Source organism: Lissotriton vulgaris, chromosome 1_1 (assembly GCF_964263255.1).
Source record: "Lissotriton vulgaris chromosome 1_1, aLisVul1.2, whole genome shotgun sequence".
In the NCBI taxonomy this organism is placed as follows: Eukaryota; Metazoa; Chordata; class Amphibia; order Caudata; family Salamandridae; genus Lissotriton; species Lissotriton vulgaris.
Window position 1 is genome coordinate 2,052,912,564 of NC_141685.1, and position 18,202 is coordinate 2,052,930,765.

Consider the following 18,202-nt stretch of genomic DNA (forward strand, 5'->3'; position numbering starts at 1 on the left):
AGATATTCTGTCCCCTATCACTGGGTCACATTTCACCAAATTCCAATGTTTGGAAACTATTTTCCCCAGCGCTCCGTGTTGCCTATTGAAAGCCCAAATCAGTCTGACTGGTTGATCATTAGTGGTAGTAGACTTATTATGGACTTTGGGCTGAAGGGCATGGTCACGTGGAATGGCATTAGCTTTAGTTATGGCCTTATCCACTACTGCGGCCTTATACCCCCTGGCCAGGAATCTGGTCCTGCTAGCTTGCTGAGCAAGATTGCACTGGGCTTCTGTACTACTCAATCGTCTTATACGTAACATTTTGCCATACGGAATGCTACGTATAAGGTGAGCTGGATGATGGCTGCTGGCGTGGAGAATTGTATTTCCAGCCGTCTCCTTGCGATACAGCCTGGTTTCAAGTTTTGCTGCTCCTGGTGTAACTGTCATGTCAAGGAAATGCACCTGATCCCTGCTGATGGTGGAGGTAAAGTTCAGGTTGTAATCATTCCTATTGATGAGGTCAACAAAGTGCTCAGCCTCTTGGCGGGTGCCCTTCCAGACTAGGAACACATCGTCTATATAACGATACCACCTAACAATAGATTGTCTGGAAATGTCAGCGTGCGTGCCATAGAGGACCTGTCTCTCCCAGTAGCCCATGTGAAGACAGGCATAACTGGGAGAGAAACAGGCCCCCATGGCCACACCCCTGACCTGCTGGTAATATCTATTGTTAAACATGAAAAAATTGTGGTGTAAACAAAATGAAATCATAGAGAGTAACATGCGATTGTGGTCAGTCATGATTATTGGTCTCAATCCTAGGTAGAATTCTATGGCTCGCAATCCGTCTTGATGATTAATACTAGTATATAAAGACGTGACATCTAATGTAATGAGCCACAGATCCATATCCCACTCTATATCCTGTATCTTTCTTACAAAATCATTGGAATCTTGCACATAAGATGGTAACTCCTGAACAAATTCCTGCAAGAAAGAGTCCACATACACTGTTGTTTTCTCTAGTAAACCCCCACACGCTGCAATTATCGGTCTTCCCGGGGGTTTATGTGGATTCTTATGGATCTTCGGGATTAGGTATAGGACTGGCATGACTGGATGGTTGTTCTTTAGATATTTAAGCTCATCCATGCTCAGCAGGCCAAAAGACCTCCACCCCATAAGCAACGAGTGGAAATCTTCCTGAGCTTTTTTGACCAACGAAATGTCACTGTGTCTGTAGCAGTTTAAATCATTTAATTGGTAGAGGGCTTCTTCCAGGTATAGTTTTCGTGGCCACAAAACTATATTCCCTCCCTTGTCAGACTGTCTAACAATAACATTTTCATTGGCCTGAATTTTCTGGATGAGTCGCATGTATTGATCATTTTGTGTGAATTTTTTCCGTTTGGAATTTAGCACCTTGGAGTGTAATGACTTAATGTCTTTGACAACTGCATCGTGGAAGATATCGAGGTTATCATAGATCATGACAGGTGTGAACCTGGAGCGTGGTTTAAAAGACGTTAGCCCTCCCACCCTGTTGGGCTCACCTCCAAATGTAGCTTGGGACGATGACTGCTCCAATCTGAGAGATTCTAGGGCCTCCAAACCTGGCATATCACGGGCTTGTAGTCCCTCATCTCCTGCTTCAACCCGCGTCACGCTGCTGCGGGTTTTACCTCCAGCAAAGTGTTTCTGTAATTTGATTTTGCGGACAAATTTATAGAGATCAATTCTTGTGTCCGCATAATTCAGATCGCATGGAGGACAAAATGTGAGACCTTTAGACAGGATGCAAAGCTCAGATTCAGACAGGATCATGTCAGTCAAGTTGATAATGGAGGGGGCAACGTCTTTAGCTCCAGATTGCAAGTTCACTTCCTGTTCCATCTCTTTGCACTCTTTTTCTTCCTTTTCTGCTGATTTGGCTCTTCCTCTGGATCTGGCCTTGCGACGTTGGTAGCGTTTGGCGTTGATTTTTTTATTCCTGAGCGCGACTGCGTTCTCGGGCGTAGGGTCCCTCGCCAGTCTTTCCTTACACAGTCCAATTCCTCTGCTGGCGTAAGCTTTGTAAACCCCAATTGCCTTCCTGATTGTGCAGAATTGGAGTCTGAGTCGCTATTCATACTTGAACTAAAGTTGGACTCTGAGGAGTCATCCTGCTGTGCTGCTCCGTGTGCTTGATTCGAGCGATCCGCAGTGGCTGCAATTTTTTGGCCCCGTGAGGCTTTGATAGCGTCATACTTCTTCGCAAAAGTGAAAATGCGGCCTTCCGCATAGTCTGCCTTGTCACGTTGGAATTTCCAGGCTTTCCTTTTGCTGATAGATTCTTCTTCCTTTTGTATCCTCGCCATCATGTCGCCTCTGAGTTTAGTGCACTCATTAGGACAGTCCACACTGGCTGTTTCTATGACCTGGTTGAGCTCCTCAATCTTAGCCTGTGTCTTGAGCCGGTCACTCTCCGCATAGCGGACCAGTATTTGGACTAATTTACGTGATGATTCTAAATTGCAGTCTGCCCATTCACGGAGCATTTCCGGGTCTGGGTCCTCGTAACTTGGAGCCAGCATGACTCGCAGACCACACGGTATCCTATTAACTTCCAAATAGCGACTCAGTGAACGGTGCTCCCACCACTTGGAGAGTTCCCTTTTCATCAGCTTCTCCAATTTTTTGAAATGGTCACGAACGCTGCCAACTTCATCAGCCGGTGCATTAGAGGCGGATGGTTCAGCAGACCCCCCGGCCGGGGAGTCATCAAACGCGTTAAGCGCTGCCTGTTCCCTCGCTCTGAGTGCGTCTGCCGACATGCCGCTTCCTCAAAGTCAATATTGCGCGTGATGCGCTCTCACAGCTGTTTAGGCGAACGCTGCTAATACAAACCGCCGTACAGTCAAGCACACTCTCCCCTTACCGGTGTTTTCTTTTCCGTGCCGCTTCACCGATCCCAACCGAAGAATCACATCCAGAGCGGAACGCTCGGCAGGCTCCTCGTTGGGTTCACAGGCAGCACAGCGTTAGCAGTAACCGGGGGCTGGAACAGATACTCCCTAACGGGAGAAACAGACGACTTCCGCGTCAACAGAGGTCTCGGCTTCCTGTTGTTCCGCCGCAAGCAAGGGGAGGGGTCATCCGAATACCGGCGAAGCACACTGCCGGTTTGGCAATATGAAACAATCCCTGCTGCCTCTCGCCCGGATCCCAGTACTGGAAACCACTGCGCAGGAAGAAGAGAGGAGACCTCAGGTGCAGTGAGCAATATTCCTTTATTGTTCCCTCGAGGAAGCGGCACACCACAGCATGACGTTTCGGCCTACACAGAGGCCTTGATCACATGACGCACGCTGGGGAAGAGGCAATTTTTAAAGTGCTAGTGCTCAGTGGAAGTACATTCTGATTGGTAGGTTTTGGCCACGTGTTGCACTACATCATAGACATGGACAACAGATTTTGAGCTACAGACATCCTGGGATAATCCCTGAATTGGCGCCTTATTGCAACAGTCCACTCAATAATATTAAAGTGCAGGTGCAATTACATTTATGTAAACAATACACGAAAAAGATCACTGGATAAATCCAAATGTAAAATCAATATCGTTGTGCAAAGTGCAATTTGTGTCATGAGGATCATACTCAATATATACACTATATACAATATACATCTTGTACAAAATCATGTATAACACCGAATTTCTGAACCAATATATACAAAATATAAAATTTATAAATAACGTATCATAAATATGTGGGGCAGAGGAGATGTTGACCCCACCGAAGTAGGGGAGACCATCGCAGCCTCTGCCCTTCAAACCCTCCACTGTGCTCCTGGATTGCCTGGTTGGACCATACCTTAACCCGGATGTACCTACGTGACTAGTGAGAAATAAGAGAACTAAACTGTGCACTTTTTTTGTGTGAAAGTTTTTAAATTTTTTGTGGATATGTGATATTGTTTTTTCCAACTCTTTCTCTATAGAGCTTACTGGCTGGTTCTCTTTAAGGTGAAAAAGCTCTTAGTACATCCAAGTGCAACCTAAGCCTAGGCTGCACTCCACACTTAAACCATCCGAACCTCTAAGCTATATGCTGTTAAGACAAAAGATCTTAATCACAAGACAGACAGATACACCAAAATTATATGTTTGGGAGCAAAAGACTGCTCTACAGGGGAAGCAGATTACAGTGCACGGCAGTATGTTATTGTCATAGGCACGTATAAAAGTCTTCCGTGGAATTCAACCCCCCCTGTGCCTGTGGCATTTAGGAGGTCACACGACAGAAACTCGCCAAACAGCTTTTGTGTGCTGCCCGCTGCGATCCTCATTTACATGTTTGAACGTCGACGCGCTTCAGGGTTTCACGCGCCTTCCTCATGGGCTGCCGCATGTGAACAACTGAGCCTCGCATCATCATTGTCAGCAATCTTTATTGATACCCCTGCCTTTCAATGGGCGTATGCTTAATGGGACGTTGATGCATGCTGGAACATATAGTTCTGAAATGCGAGTTGAATGTTAATTACTTTGGTAAGTTCAGGTGTTCTTCATGCATTCAGGCTTAATTTGTATCCTTAGTAGGTTTAGAGTCTTTTAGCCGGCATTATTAATTGCAGCATGCATCAACGTCCCATTAAGGATACGCCCATTGAAAGGCAGGGATATCAATAAAGATTGCTGACAATGATGATGCGAGGCTCAGTTGTTCACATGCGGCAGCCCATGAGGAAGGGGTGTGAAACCCTGAAACGCGTTGGCGTTCAAATATGCAAATGAGGATCGCAGCGGGCAGAACGCAAAAGCCGTTTGGCGAGTTTCTGTCGTGTGACCTCCTAAATGCCACAGGCACCTTGGATCAAAAGATTTTACACGGCGACTTGGCCGTGGGGAGGAGCACCATCACTACTTGGAGCAGACAGGAGTTTCCAGTAAGTGAGGCTGTCGTTTATGTCCCAACTTAAACGTGTCAGCACAGAGACTCTGCAATTAATAATGCCGGCTAAAAGACTCTAAACCAACTAAGGATACAAATTAAGCCTGAATGCATAAAGAACACCTGAACTTACCAAAGTAATTAACATTCAACTCGCATTTAAGAACTATATGTTCCAGCATGCATCAATGTCCCATTAAGCATACGCCCATTGAAAGGCAGGGATATCAATAAAGATTGCTGACAATGATGATGCGAGGCTCAGTTGTTCACATGCGGCAGCCCGTGAGGAAGGGGTGTGAAACCCTGAAACGCGTCGGCGTTCAAATATGTAAATGAGCATCGCAGCGGGCAGAACGCAGTACAACACTACCCTAAACCCTAAAACACTACCCCTGCATGACCCTACACTACAACACTATCCAAAACCCTAAAACACTACCCCCAGCATGATCCTACACTACACAAACACTACAACACTACCCTAAACCCTAAAACACTACACCCCAGCATGACCCTAAACTACACAAACACTACAACACTACCCTTAACCCTAAAACACTACCCCTGCATGACCCTACACAACACTACCCAAAACCCTAAAACAATACCCCCAGCATGACCCTATACTACAACACTACCCAAAACCCTAAAACACTAACCCCAGCATGACCCTACACTACACAAACACTACAACACTATCCTAAACCGTAAAACACTGCATCCCAGCATGACCCTACACTACACAAACATTACAACACTACTGAGGTTCCGTGACAATTGTAAGTGGTGTTTTTGACTCGCACGAATATGGTCGAGTCTGATATCTATGAACCGCAAATGACGAGTTAGTGGATGTACACGTTTACACTGTGCTAACCTGAACCGCTCGTTTGTTTCGTGGGTTTCTTCATCTGAACCCACGGGTTCCATCTTAGATACGGCATCCATTTTGTTTCTTGCCCTCAAGTAGCCAGCGAACGGACGCTGTCCGCTTCGCGACCCTGGGATTCCCAAGCTCCTGCGGAAGACACGTTTCCTTTGGAGGTGTCTTTATGATGAGGGGGATGGCACTGTAAGGCAGATGGCCCGCTCGAGGCTCATCTTGCCGTGCCGCTCTATTGTCTTAGCTGTGCATTCATTAAGCACGCCCCTTTGATGCCTGCAACTCGCGTTTCCTGGTACCACCCCTTTTACACCTTTTTTGGACCTGCTCACTGTTCTCATCTTCCTCTGCACCTGTTTCTGTCTCTTCCTCGATTCGTTTACTACTGATTGGAATGTACTTATGGTGGGAAGATGCGTTTTTACAGTTGGGAACTGCCAAATGTTACTGTGATTATGTTCCCGGCCCTAAATACATGAAAGCGACCCCTTTCGCCTTTTACGATGGGAACCAAGTTGTAAACCTTTGTGCACCATGTCATCCTATGCTAGAAAACTGTATAAAAGGAGCGATCCACAGGTACAAATTGAATCAGACTCCTCGAACCTACACATGTTGTACTTCTTGTGACTTCTGTGTTCCCTGCAGTAATAAACCTCGAATCTTTGACGCCGAAGGAAGTGTCCCGTGTCTCTGTCATTTGTACGCCGGAACAGGTTACCCACGAAGGTTTTAGGTGTTATCCCTGGCACCGCTGGGTCTTAGCAGAACCCAGTCCTTCACTACCAAAACCCTAAAACACTAGCCCCAGCATGACCCTACACTACAACACTACAACAGTACCCTAACCCCTAACAAACTACACCCCAGCATAACCCAACACTACACAAACACTACAACACTACCCTAAACCCTACAACACTACCTCTGCATGACCCTACACTACAACACTACCCAAAACCCTAAAACACTACCCCCAGCATGACCCAATACTACAACACTACCCAAAACCCTAAAACACTACCCACTAGCATGACCCTACACTACACAAACACTACAACACTACCCTAAACCCTAAAACACGACCCCCAGCATGACCCTACACTACACAAACACTACACTACCCTAACCCCTATTACACTTCCCCCAGCACGACCCTACACTAAACAACCACCACAACTCTACACTACACTAACACAACACTACACTACACAATCACTACCCCAGCATGACCCCCACCCTTAAATATTTACCCAAACCTCCTTACCTCTCTCGTCATCGTTTACAACGCAAATACATTTACCATACATGCCTTTACAACGTATTTCGTTGTAAAGGCATGCGTGATAAAAGCACATGCGTTGTAAAAAAATGCGGGATGATGGTATGCGGGATAAATGACATTGCGGATTAATAGTATGCGACCTGAAAGTCTACTGGAAAAAACATGCGGGATAAAGGTTGATTACCAGTAAAAACCACTGTGATCAAGACCTTATATATATATTCAACCAAAAGTATCACACAGCACTCTCCAGAGAGTTTTCTTTCTTTTATTTGTTAAGCCATCCTTACTTCCTTACTCCACCTACAACGTTTTAACAAAACTGGTCTTGATCATGGTACATGGCCATGTACCCTGTTCAAGACCAGTTTGGTTGAAACGCGTAGGTGGAGTAAGGATGGCTTAGCAAATAAAAGAAAGAAAACCCTCTAGAGATGGCTGCGTGATACTTTGCTGCGTGATACAGCCTTGCTGTAAGCACCAGCTAATTTGTGCGCCCTTTGTCATTTGGACTGTTTTTGTTGGTGCTTATATAAATCCAAGTGTATCGCATACAAGGTTTAGAAAAATAAAGACTTACCAATTTCAAAGCTTGAATCAATGAGCCCAGCAATAGATGCAGAAATATGAAATCTTCTCTCGAGTTGTGTGATCATACTTTTTGAATTAGCTTCTGACATTCCTTTTACCATGTAGCTAAAAGATAGAGCCATAAGAAACACCTAAAAATAATAGGATGTGTTACAGAAAACAATTCTATTGATCAAAATTTTGTAGTTCTTGTAGACAAAGTTCAACAATTGATAAGAGTTTAAAGAGTTAAAACACCAGCTGTCAGACCTGCGTTCATTTAGGATGGCAGATTATATGTGTGAATGATTCCTGAACATGATTGAAAGACAGACAGGGACCAACTGGCAAAGAAATACTTGACACTTCACAAAAATTAAATGGACATGTGAACCCAGAAATTGCTCTTACTGATTTGAACACAAAGTTCTTCTGAACCAACAATACTATGAATTGCTGAGAATTTTTTAGACATCTTTGACCCTCACAACTGCTCTTTTCCCCATGAGAACGGGAAGTAGACCCCTAAGCATTTGTATAAATGATATCCTTCGGGTATTAACAGACTAGCAGAATTGGTGGAAAGCCTACATTTAACACACAATATTTATCAATAGCCTCAGCTGCACATATTTAGAACAAGTCTTCTTCTTTGTACGTCTTGCTTTTGGTATGTTTATATAGTAGATGGACCGAGTTGTTTAGTATTATTTGGAGTTTAACATTTAAAGGAAGTACAAATTGACCCCTAAGTGCTACATTTATAAGGAAGGTTGCACTGTCAGCAAATGCAGACGAATATACAAATAGCAGAAGAAATACAGGATATATCGTGAGAGTAACAATCCATGCCTATTGCACAAACCTTCTTAAAAGAATTGACGTTGAGGAAAATGTAATTTCTTAGCCTCGAATCTAGGGGCATATTATCAAGGGGGTTTATCTCCGCTTTTTTGGCTTTAAAAGCCAAGAAAGCGGAGATAAAATTATCTCCGTATTACCTAGCTGTCGCTAACACCAGTTAGTGACAGCTAGTAGGAGATAACGACCATCTTGGGCCCCGCTTTGCATGTCAGTGATATTTATTACTAATGACATGCAAAGTGGGCGTGCCAAGATGTTAGCGACTGAAAACAGTCGCTAACATCGCTATCTCCTATTACCAACTTTTGGAGATATTCACGCTAAGCGCGAATATCTCCAAAAGCTAACACCTGCCCTGAGCAGTTCTTAGCCATGTTATCCAATGGGAGGTGGATAACATGGCTAAGAGCATTAGCTCGGTAATGCATGAATATCGCTGACTTTGCAGCGATATTCATGCTTTGCGGCGATTTTTATCGCATTTGCGTTAAACCTTGGTAATACCAAGGTTTGTTTGTGGTAAAAATCGCCGCAGCTCAGCGGTAAAGTTTTGTCTCTAACCAAGCAATAGCAATAATTATCGCTATTGCTTGGTAATATGCCCCCTAGTTATATATACACAATGTATCGATTTTGGCCTTGCTGGATATATGAATGTTCACATTGGGTGCTGAATACATTTCTTGTAGCCAAATAAAGGTAATAGGGACGGGTGTCTCAAACTTGAAAGTAACAAAAGAAAACCTGCCCATCCAAAGCTATCTTTCTGTGGATGAAGCTCTAAAACTAAAACAAGCAAGCCAGGCCGAAGACGGCTGAAATGCCAGAAACCGGTCCCCGGAAGCTTGTTTCCTTCCCAGTATAAGAATTGGCTTGGTAGTCTGGTCTGCCCTGTTCCCATGATGCACTGGGCCAGGGACAGACTAATTTGCATGTAGCCAGGTTCTGAGCTGGGATGGTGCAGTGAGCTAAAAAACGGTGATGGATCATGCCCTGATCTTTGGACTGGGTAAGAGTGGTCTGCTTAATTCAGACACTCTGTTCATCACCACCCCCTTTTCTGAATCATTTTGTCCACCATAAGTGTGGAAGGGTATACTCAGACGTAGGTCCCTTGCTCACTGCACCATCAGGATTCAAGCAAGCCGGGCTGAAGACGGCTGAAATGCCAGAAACCGGTCCCCGGAAGCTTGTTTCCTTCCCAGTATAAGAATTGGCTTGGTAGTCTGGTCTGCCCTGTTCCCATGATGCACTGGGCCAGGAACAGACTAATTTGCATGTAGCTAGGTTCTGAGCTGGGATGGTGCAGTGAGCTAAAAAACGGTGATGGATCAAGCCCTGATCTTTGGACTGGGTAAGAGTGGTCTGCTTAATTCAGACACTCTGTTCATCACCACCCCCTTTTCTGAATTATTTTGTCCACCATAAGCGTGGAAGGGTATACTCAGACGTGAGTCCCTTGCTCACTGCACCATCAGGATTCAAGCAAGCCGGGCCGAAGACGGCTGAAATGCCAGAAACCGGTCCCCGGAAGCTTGTTTCCTTCCCAGTATAAGAATTGGCTTGGTAGTCTGGTCTGCCCTGTTCCCATGATGCACTGGGCCAGGGGCAGACTAATTTGCATGTAGCCAAGTTCTGAGCTGGGATGGTGCAGTGAGCTAAAAAATGGTGATGGATCAAGCCCTGATCTTTGGACTGGGTAAGAGTGGTCTGCTTAATTCAGACACTCTGTTCATCACCACCCCCTTTTCTGAATCATTTTGTCCACCATAAGCGTGGAAGGGTATACTCAGACGTGAGTCCCTTGCTCACTGCACCATCAGGATTCAAGCAAGCCGGGCCGAAGACGGCTGAAATGCCAGAAACCGGTCCCCGGAAGCTTGTTTCCCTCCCAGTATAAGAATTGGCTTGGTAGTCTGGTCTGCCCTGTTCCCATGATGCACTGGGCCAGGGACAGACTAATTTGCATGTAGCCCGGTTCTGAGCTGGGATGGTGCAGTGAGCTAAAAAACGGTGATGGATCAAGCCCTGATCTTTGGACTGGGTAAGAGTGGTCTGCTTAATTCAGACACTCTGTTCATCACCACCCCCTTTTCTGAACCCCCTTTTCTGAAGCACAGCCAAAGTGATTCATCGGCTCCCAGATGCAGCAAGGCTGCAATGCAAGGGCCTTCATCGTTGTACAGGAACCCATCGATGGGGCTTGCATTGGGAAGTCAGGAGTCGAGGAAGTGGTGAGCAGTGGGGGTGATGCCTTTGTTCTGATGATTTGTGTGACTTCAATGTGAAGTCTCTCATTGTCGTCCAGGCTGCCATCGACGAGGGATGCAAGGGCATGCACCACGGATGCATCCCTCAGTGGTGGTTCTGATTGAGCTGCAGAGGCAATGCAGGTCTTTGCAACAGGTCCAATCCATGCAGCAGTGGTGATGCGTCACTTCTGCTCAGGTTGTGCTGCAAAACAAAGGAGATGCGTAATTCTGCTGGATCCTTAGAGGCAGACAGATCACCTTAAACCCACTTCTAAGGACTAGAGCAGCACCAATTGGCAGGGTTGACTCACAGATGGCAGAGCTTAGGTGCAGGTGCAACTTTTTTGGAAGCTTATTTTGTTCCGGAGGCTTCAGATCAGGAGGCCAGCCAACAAATTGGAGTCACTTTGGGTTTTGTATTCAAGAGATGCAGGTCCAGTCCTTCACACCAGACAAGAGGGCAGGAGGCAGCAAGTCAGCAGAGCAGGACAGCAGTCTTTCAGAGCAGCAGTCCAGCAGAGTGGCAGTCCTTTCAACAGCTAAGCAGTCCCCCTTCCTGGAAGAGTATCCAGGGGTCCAGACGTGTACTGAAGAGGTGGTGTCTGAGGTCCAGTTTCTTATACCCAGTTGTTCCTTTCAAGTGTTGGAGATGTTTTTATAGGGAGACATTTAAAGTGCACAGGTGCCGTGCCTTACTGGTCCTGGCAACAGACTAACTACAGGGGGTATGCTGCCCTTCATGTAGAGCCAGGACACACCACCTATTGGAGTGTAAATTGGGCTGGGCCAAGCTCCTGCCTCCCATCCTGGTAGTGATGGCCCATCTAGTAACAACAAAGTTCCCCTTTCTGTGCGGCAGTGCAGGAGGAATACACAAAGCTCAACTGTCAACTACACCCAGTCATGTTTTTTTTTTACAGAGTTTTATATAGCGCAAATTAGACCCGAGACATCGGGTATCAGAGCGCTTTACATGAGCACCAGTTTCCTTACAGATGGACACATTATTTTTTGTTAGGCATGGGAATATTACATGATTTGCCCAGAATCACAGGGTGTTTAGCATTGTTGCCGAGGCTCGAACAGCTTCAAAGTCGACAGATCTAACCGCAAGGCTACGTCCTCTCCCCAATACGATTGTTCAAATATTAATGATGACATTTAGTATCTCTATTGCCTTCGTTGTAATCCACCCTAGCAAATGCAAAACTGGTGCAAATAAAACATTTTACATTGCATAGGAGTGAAACTTTCAGCATAAATGCTTGACATTTTCTAGCGTCTTTGATTTCCTAAAACGATTTTATTATAATGTTTTTTAAGAATAATTTACATGTATGTACTTTTGAAATTGTGATGGTATGCCATAATGACATTGAACATTTCTATGCAATAATCACCGAAAATGTTACAAATATTTCCTCACATGATATGCTTGATTTAAATAAATATGCTTGAACTCAATTATGAGTTCATTTGACTAAAAAGAAGTGCTGACTTTAAAATGCATTAAAATGCCCTTTTTCCTTAAGCTGCATTGAATTCAAAGCCTGGTAATAGACTTTTGTGACGTTTCCTTAAATGTAGCGTTATCTGTCCTCTTTTACGCAACATTTTAAAATCAATGGGTACTTTGTCCATATTTCAATGTGAGTGAATTAATGGGAACTTGACCGTTTGACCTAATACATGAAGAGCAACAAAGTAAATAAGCTCTTTGTCATCTAACCTGTGAGGACGGATGGACAGTCAATTCTCATGGGCAACATGGTAAAATATGTTGGAGTTCCAATTTTGTAACCTGCAGAGTGGAAAATTGGTCACATGATCGTCAGACCATTGTATGGTGACAATTGCTTCACAGATGGACACGTTGGAGTATAAAAAGTGCCTTTCCTTGGTGGAGGGAGCCGCCTTTCACCTTTTGCCTCCATTTTGCCCTTCATTTCCTCTATCTTCCATTGGTGACTGCCTGCCTGATTACCTTTTCATGCCTATGCTTTTTTCCGTTTTAGAATTGGAAGTCTCTAGTTTGCAGTGGCTTGCACCCTGTCCAAGTAGGACCCTTCCTTCTTGTCAGAATGAGTAAAGTACACACCTCAGTTTGCCTGTGCTCAACCTCTGGTAGCTTGGCACAGAGCAGTCAGGCTAAACTACAGAGGCAATGAGTAAAGCATTTGTATATAACCCTCAGCAACACAGGAAAAACACCACAAATGGACACCACACCAGTTTAGAAAAATAAAGTGTCTTTATCTAAACCAAACAAGACCAAGACGTCAAAAGTCCAATATGCACAACTCAAACTATCACGTGTAAAACGTTTCTTGCAAAAATATAGTTCTTGAAAGACAATAGCTCCAACTGGGGCTATCTAGACGTCGTGACAGGTACAAATTCCACGTAAGGCACCAACTGTGAGGTGCATGGGCCATCCAGAGAGTCACTCAGACCCCCAGAAGAACAGTACTTTTAATGATGATGCATACAAAAGCGACGCACAGGGTGGAGGTGATGGGGTGCCTGAGTCGGGTGGCGTAGGTTCCTTATTGCCACAGGGGAGGTGAATCGTTTGGTTCCTTACTGCCATGGGGGAGGTGAGGGGTTAGTTCATTACTGCTATACAGGGGAGGTTGGTTCCTTATTGTTGCAGGGACGGTGAGGCGCCAGTTCCTCACTGTGCAGGGGAGGTGGTCCTTACAATGGTGTGGCATCGGGCAATCACCCACATCGGTTATCGGCTCCGCCATGGAGTGCGGGAGGCATTGTCGTTGGTCGGCGTTGGGCAGTGCTCTATGCACTCCACAAGCAGTGCCCCTGGCACAGGTGCAGGCAGCGGCCTCGTTGATGCTGTCAGAGTCAATGCAGAGACGGCATTAGGCCTGCCGTGTCGTCGCGGTCAGTGCTCTGCTTACTCAGCGAGCAGTGACCATGGTATCGCTGTAGGCAGTGGTGTTGGAGATACGACCAGGGATATTCTACTTGGAGTTTGTAGCCCAGCAGCCTCCTTCAGAAGCCCACAACCTGGTCTGGCACCACTGGTCAGGTCAGCACTCCCAGCAGTGGAGTTCAGGAATGCTGCAAGTAAAGTCTTCTCAAGCAGGATTCACAGCAAAATTATGTCTTTGTCTGATATCAGGGAGAAGCTGGCAACTGCAGGCCAGTCTAGAAAAGCAACATCCAGCGAAGGGGCAGTACTTCTCCTCACAGCTCTTCAGCCCTTCTCCTTGGCAAAAGGTCCTCTTGATCCTGAAGTAATCTAAAGTCCTGGAGTTTTAGGTCCTTTACTTTCTCATTGTAGTTTTGTTTTAGAGTCCATGAGCTCTGTACAAACCAGTTCTGTCCTGACCTAGAGACAGGCTGGAGGCACTAAATGGCTAAGGCAGGGAAATGCCAACATTCTAAAGGTGACATTTTTAAACTTGTAATTTAAAATCCAACTTGACGATAAGTTTGAATTATTCAATACACTTCCAAAGACACCAAACATGAACTGGTTATCTGTTCTCATTTGAAAAGTACTGCTCATTAAAAGTCCTCCATCTTGTGAGTTGCAGCCTACCTGTGCCCCAGATTGCAGTGAGCAGAGTCCATGAAGTGGTAAGGAGGCAGACTAGTGGCGTCTCTTTCCTAAAAAATATATAAAAAGATTTTGCCTACCTGTGATTGCACAACCTCTTCTTTTTCTTTTTAAAATGTCATTAACTGTCTTTGCCTGTGGTTGTTACAGTTTAACATTTTTGTTCTAACCTGCCCGTGATTGCATAATTTATCACCTGTTTTTTGTGTTTAAACGTGTGTTTTTTCTTTCCCATGACTGCTTCCATTTAACCTGTTGAGTTGTGGGATTTGCAGTCCAAACTCTGTAGTTTTTCCCTCCCATTCCCTGTGACTATCAGTTTTTCCCTCCAAATTTCTCCTTTGTTCTGTGCTAAGACCTGTATGTTAAGCAGTACACCCCAGCCACCCTTTTGTGTTAACAAAGCAGTAAAACCAGCCCCAACTCCCCCCAGCAACAGGGATATTGTACATCAGAGGGTGCTCTGAGACAGCAGTATTCTGCTGTGAGCTGTTTAAACTGTGTTCAATAGGGACTCTGTACTTTTTTTGGGCCAGGAGAGGGAGTAACATTTTTATACAAACAGCATTGTTGGAGGACAAGTTTGTTAGGCCCTTACCTGCAGAAGTCCAAAGTGTGGATTTGGCCTGTCTGTCTCCTAGGAGATTTCTGAATAGAGGAACAGCTTCCAACTCCCTGGCCAGCAAACCTTGTCTTGGTAGCTGGGACTTTATATTGTCTGCTATTGTTTGGTACATGTGTACACTGATTGGTGGTGGTTTTATCTGGTGTTTCTATTGAATTAGGGTTAGTGTCCTCATTGGTTGGGTATTTGAGAGTTCTGATTGGTTTCTGAGTCTGTGACTCAATCAATGTACAGTTGGATCTGGGGCTAGGGTTAGGATTTCTATTTGAAGTAGGGACTAGGGCTTCCTGTGTTATTGGTTGGTGGAATTAGGGTGGGACTAGGGCTAGGGTTAGACCTTTAATTGGAAGTAGAGGTTAGGGCTGCTGGTGTGATTGGTTGCTGCACTTAGTGTGGGACTTACCGGAAGGTAAGGCTTTCTATTGGAAGTAGGGACTAGGGCTGCCTGTGCATTTTTTTACTTAGACTAGGGTTGGGACTACTGGTAGGGCTAGGGCCCCTATTGGATGTAGAGATCAGGGTTTTTTAAACTGGGTGCTTGGGCTAGGGCTAAGATTGGATGTAAGGTCCTGGTCTCCTATTGGTTCTATATTTTAGGGCTAGTTTTGTGATTGGATGGTGTTAGGGCTAGGATTCCCATTGGCTGAAGGGGTCGCCTGATTACTAGGGCTATAAAAGCCCAAGGCTTATGGCATCTCAACCCGGGCGTCGAGGTTAAGAGCAGAGAGGACAAGAGCAGTTACGAGTTCAAGACTGGTCGGGACCAGGGCCAAAAATGCTGGCCATGTTCCCATTCAGCAATACCCACCCCACACCAGACACAACCCAAAACATAGTAACACACTCACACCAAATGTACACCACATACAACCCTATGCACAAACTAACATACCAGCATAAACTACAAAACCAACAAAACCCCATCTGTACACCCTTTCTATCCCAACTACCACACATACCCACCATCACCTACAAACAGTACACAACTCTATCCCATACCACTTATCACTAACACAACGCCATTCAACACCATACATAACTACATCCCATCCAGACACACACACCCTGCTCTAATTACTTCTAACAGACCACCTTTTATCACTAACAAACATATAATCAGCCGTCCATCATTTGTCTAACCAACACCCGCCTCTTCCCTCTACCATACTAACACTAACGCACAACACTTACACTGCCCACCACCACAGTTTTTAACTCTTCGCACAAACCAGTCTAAGACAAACACTCTTACCTCTACTTCATTACCTCCTACACACAACATGCACTCTACTCACAAACACATCACCGCCCCTTCTACCTTACAACCTCCTCTCACAAACAATACTATACAACCAAATCCATTGCATGAAACAAAAACACCAGCACCCCTTTTCACTAAAACAAAACATATCACACACACCAGCACAACAAGATCTTCAAAGCTCAACACTTCATAATACTTACCATCACAAAATACAAACATACACCCACCTTTCAAACCACACAAAGGAACAGATTCCAATGCCAAGCTTTCTCTCTTCCACCACACTTAACACAGATACAGCAACTCTCTTCTAACTTCCTCTTATCCATTGGACAAGTTAGAACCTTGCTACATGACCCACATGCTGCACCACCACCCCAACTCATACAACATCTGCCCTAAACACACGCAAACAATCTAAGCGACGTGCCACACCTCACAACTTCGCTTCCCCATGTCTACTGCACAACAATGTTTCACCACGAAAACAACACAGCACACCAACTTACTCTCAAACACCATCTCCACACATACACACACAGAACCATCAAAATGCCTTCTTAGCATGCTGGATGAGGAACATGATACAGAACAGATACATGATTGCAATCCTAATACAGCTAATGCCAGCACTAAAAACACACCTCACCTGCTACAAACCCACACAATACTGTTCACTTTTCTCCCAAAAAAAGTCTCACTATCACCAAAGGCGATTCTCTAAACTGTTTACTAATAAATGCTCGATCCCTCTCTAAAAACAAGCATCACATCTACGACCTTCTCACAGATGCAAAACCAGACATACTATTCATAACTGTATGATGGTTGGGAGATGATATGGCTCCAGTCCTGCATGAAGCCGTTCCTCTAGGCTATCAAACGATCACTCACAATCGTATAGGCATAAAAGGAGGTGGTCTAGGTGTTGTGTTCAGTCAAACATTGCATATCACTAAAGTTGATGACATCTCCATAAAGAATTGTGAGGCTCTTCTAACAAGATGCAATCCTTTACCATCTTCCTCCTTGAACTTCCTGCTCCTGTACAGACCTCCACCTAGCAAGGCGGCATTCCCTGATGCACTTCGAGACACAGTTTTAAACCTGATAACAATACACTTCAACCTATGCATTCTGGGTGACATCAACATTTGATTTGACAAACCCAATATGACCCATCCAAAAACAATTATCTATGACCTAGACGCACTGAACCTGCATCAGATTGTCCACAAACCCACGCACCTAGCTGGACATATCCTAGATGTAATATTTGCTCATACTGAACTGTTAACTCCAGTCACATGGTCAGACTACCACTTGCTTGCTTTCCAACATAAAACAACACTAAGCGGCTCACCTAAAACTACCTTACATCCAACCACCTATCGGCCGTGGAAAAAACTAAATTTGGAACACTTATAAACACAACTAGCATCCAGTACAAATCTGGAAACAAAAAATTCTGTTTAAAATCTATATGAGTGGCTACAGGAAGCTTTTAACATCCTAATATCAATCAAAACCACACAACAGAACAGAAAAAAGCGCCTTGGAGAAACATAGAAATAAAAGACATAAAACTACAAATTAGAAAGGTTCAACATACCTGGCTCACAACAAACGCCAAACAAGACAAACTCCACCTACAGAAAATTAACAGATTATACAAGTCAGATAATAAAAAAGCTAAGAAAAGGTACTATACATACAAAATTTAAAATGCTAAATGTGCAAATAAAGAGTTCATTAAAATACTCATTGAATTTCGCAAGCCAAATTTCCTATAAGGAACTCATCCTGTTACTCAAGATTTCACAGAAAAACTGGCTAATCATTACAAGGACAAAGCAGACACATTGGACTCATACCTAAAACAGAAACAAAGCAACAGCACAAACCCTTGTACAGAAGACCAATCCAAGAATAATCGAACCCAGGCTCTCTG

At 44.6% G+C, this 18,202-nt stretch overlaps 1 protein-coding gene across 1 annotated transcript in view; it reads right to left on the reverse strand.

Annotated features, from left to right (window-relative positions):
- LOC147751598 (solute carrier organic anion transporter family member 1A6-like) overlaps nt 1-18,202 on the reverse strand; it is a 213,431-nt gene that overhangs the window by 145,719 nt on the left and 49,510 nt on the right. Inside the window, exon 2 of the mRNA XM_086933556.1 lies at nt 7,677-7,818. Within this exon, the coding sequence (XP_086789682.1) occupies nt 7,677-7,818 (142 nt within the window). The remainder of the gene's footprint in view (nt 1-7,676; nt 7,819-18,202) is intronic.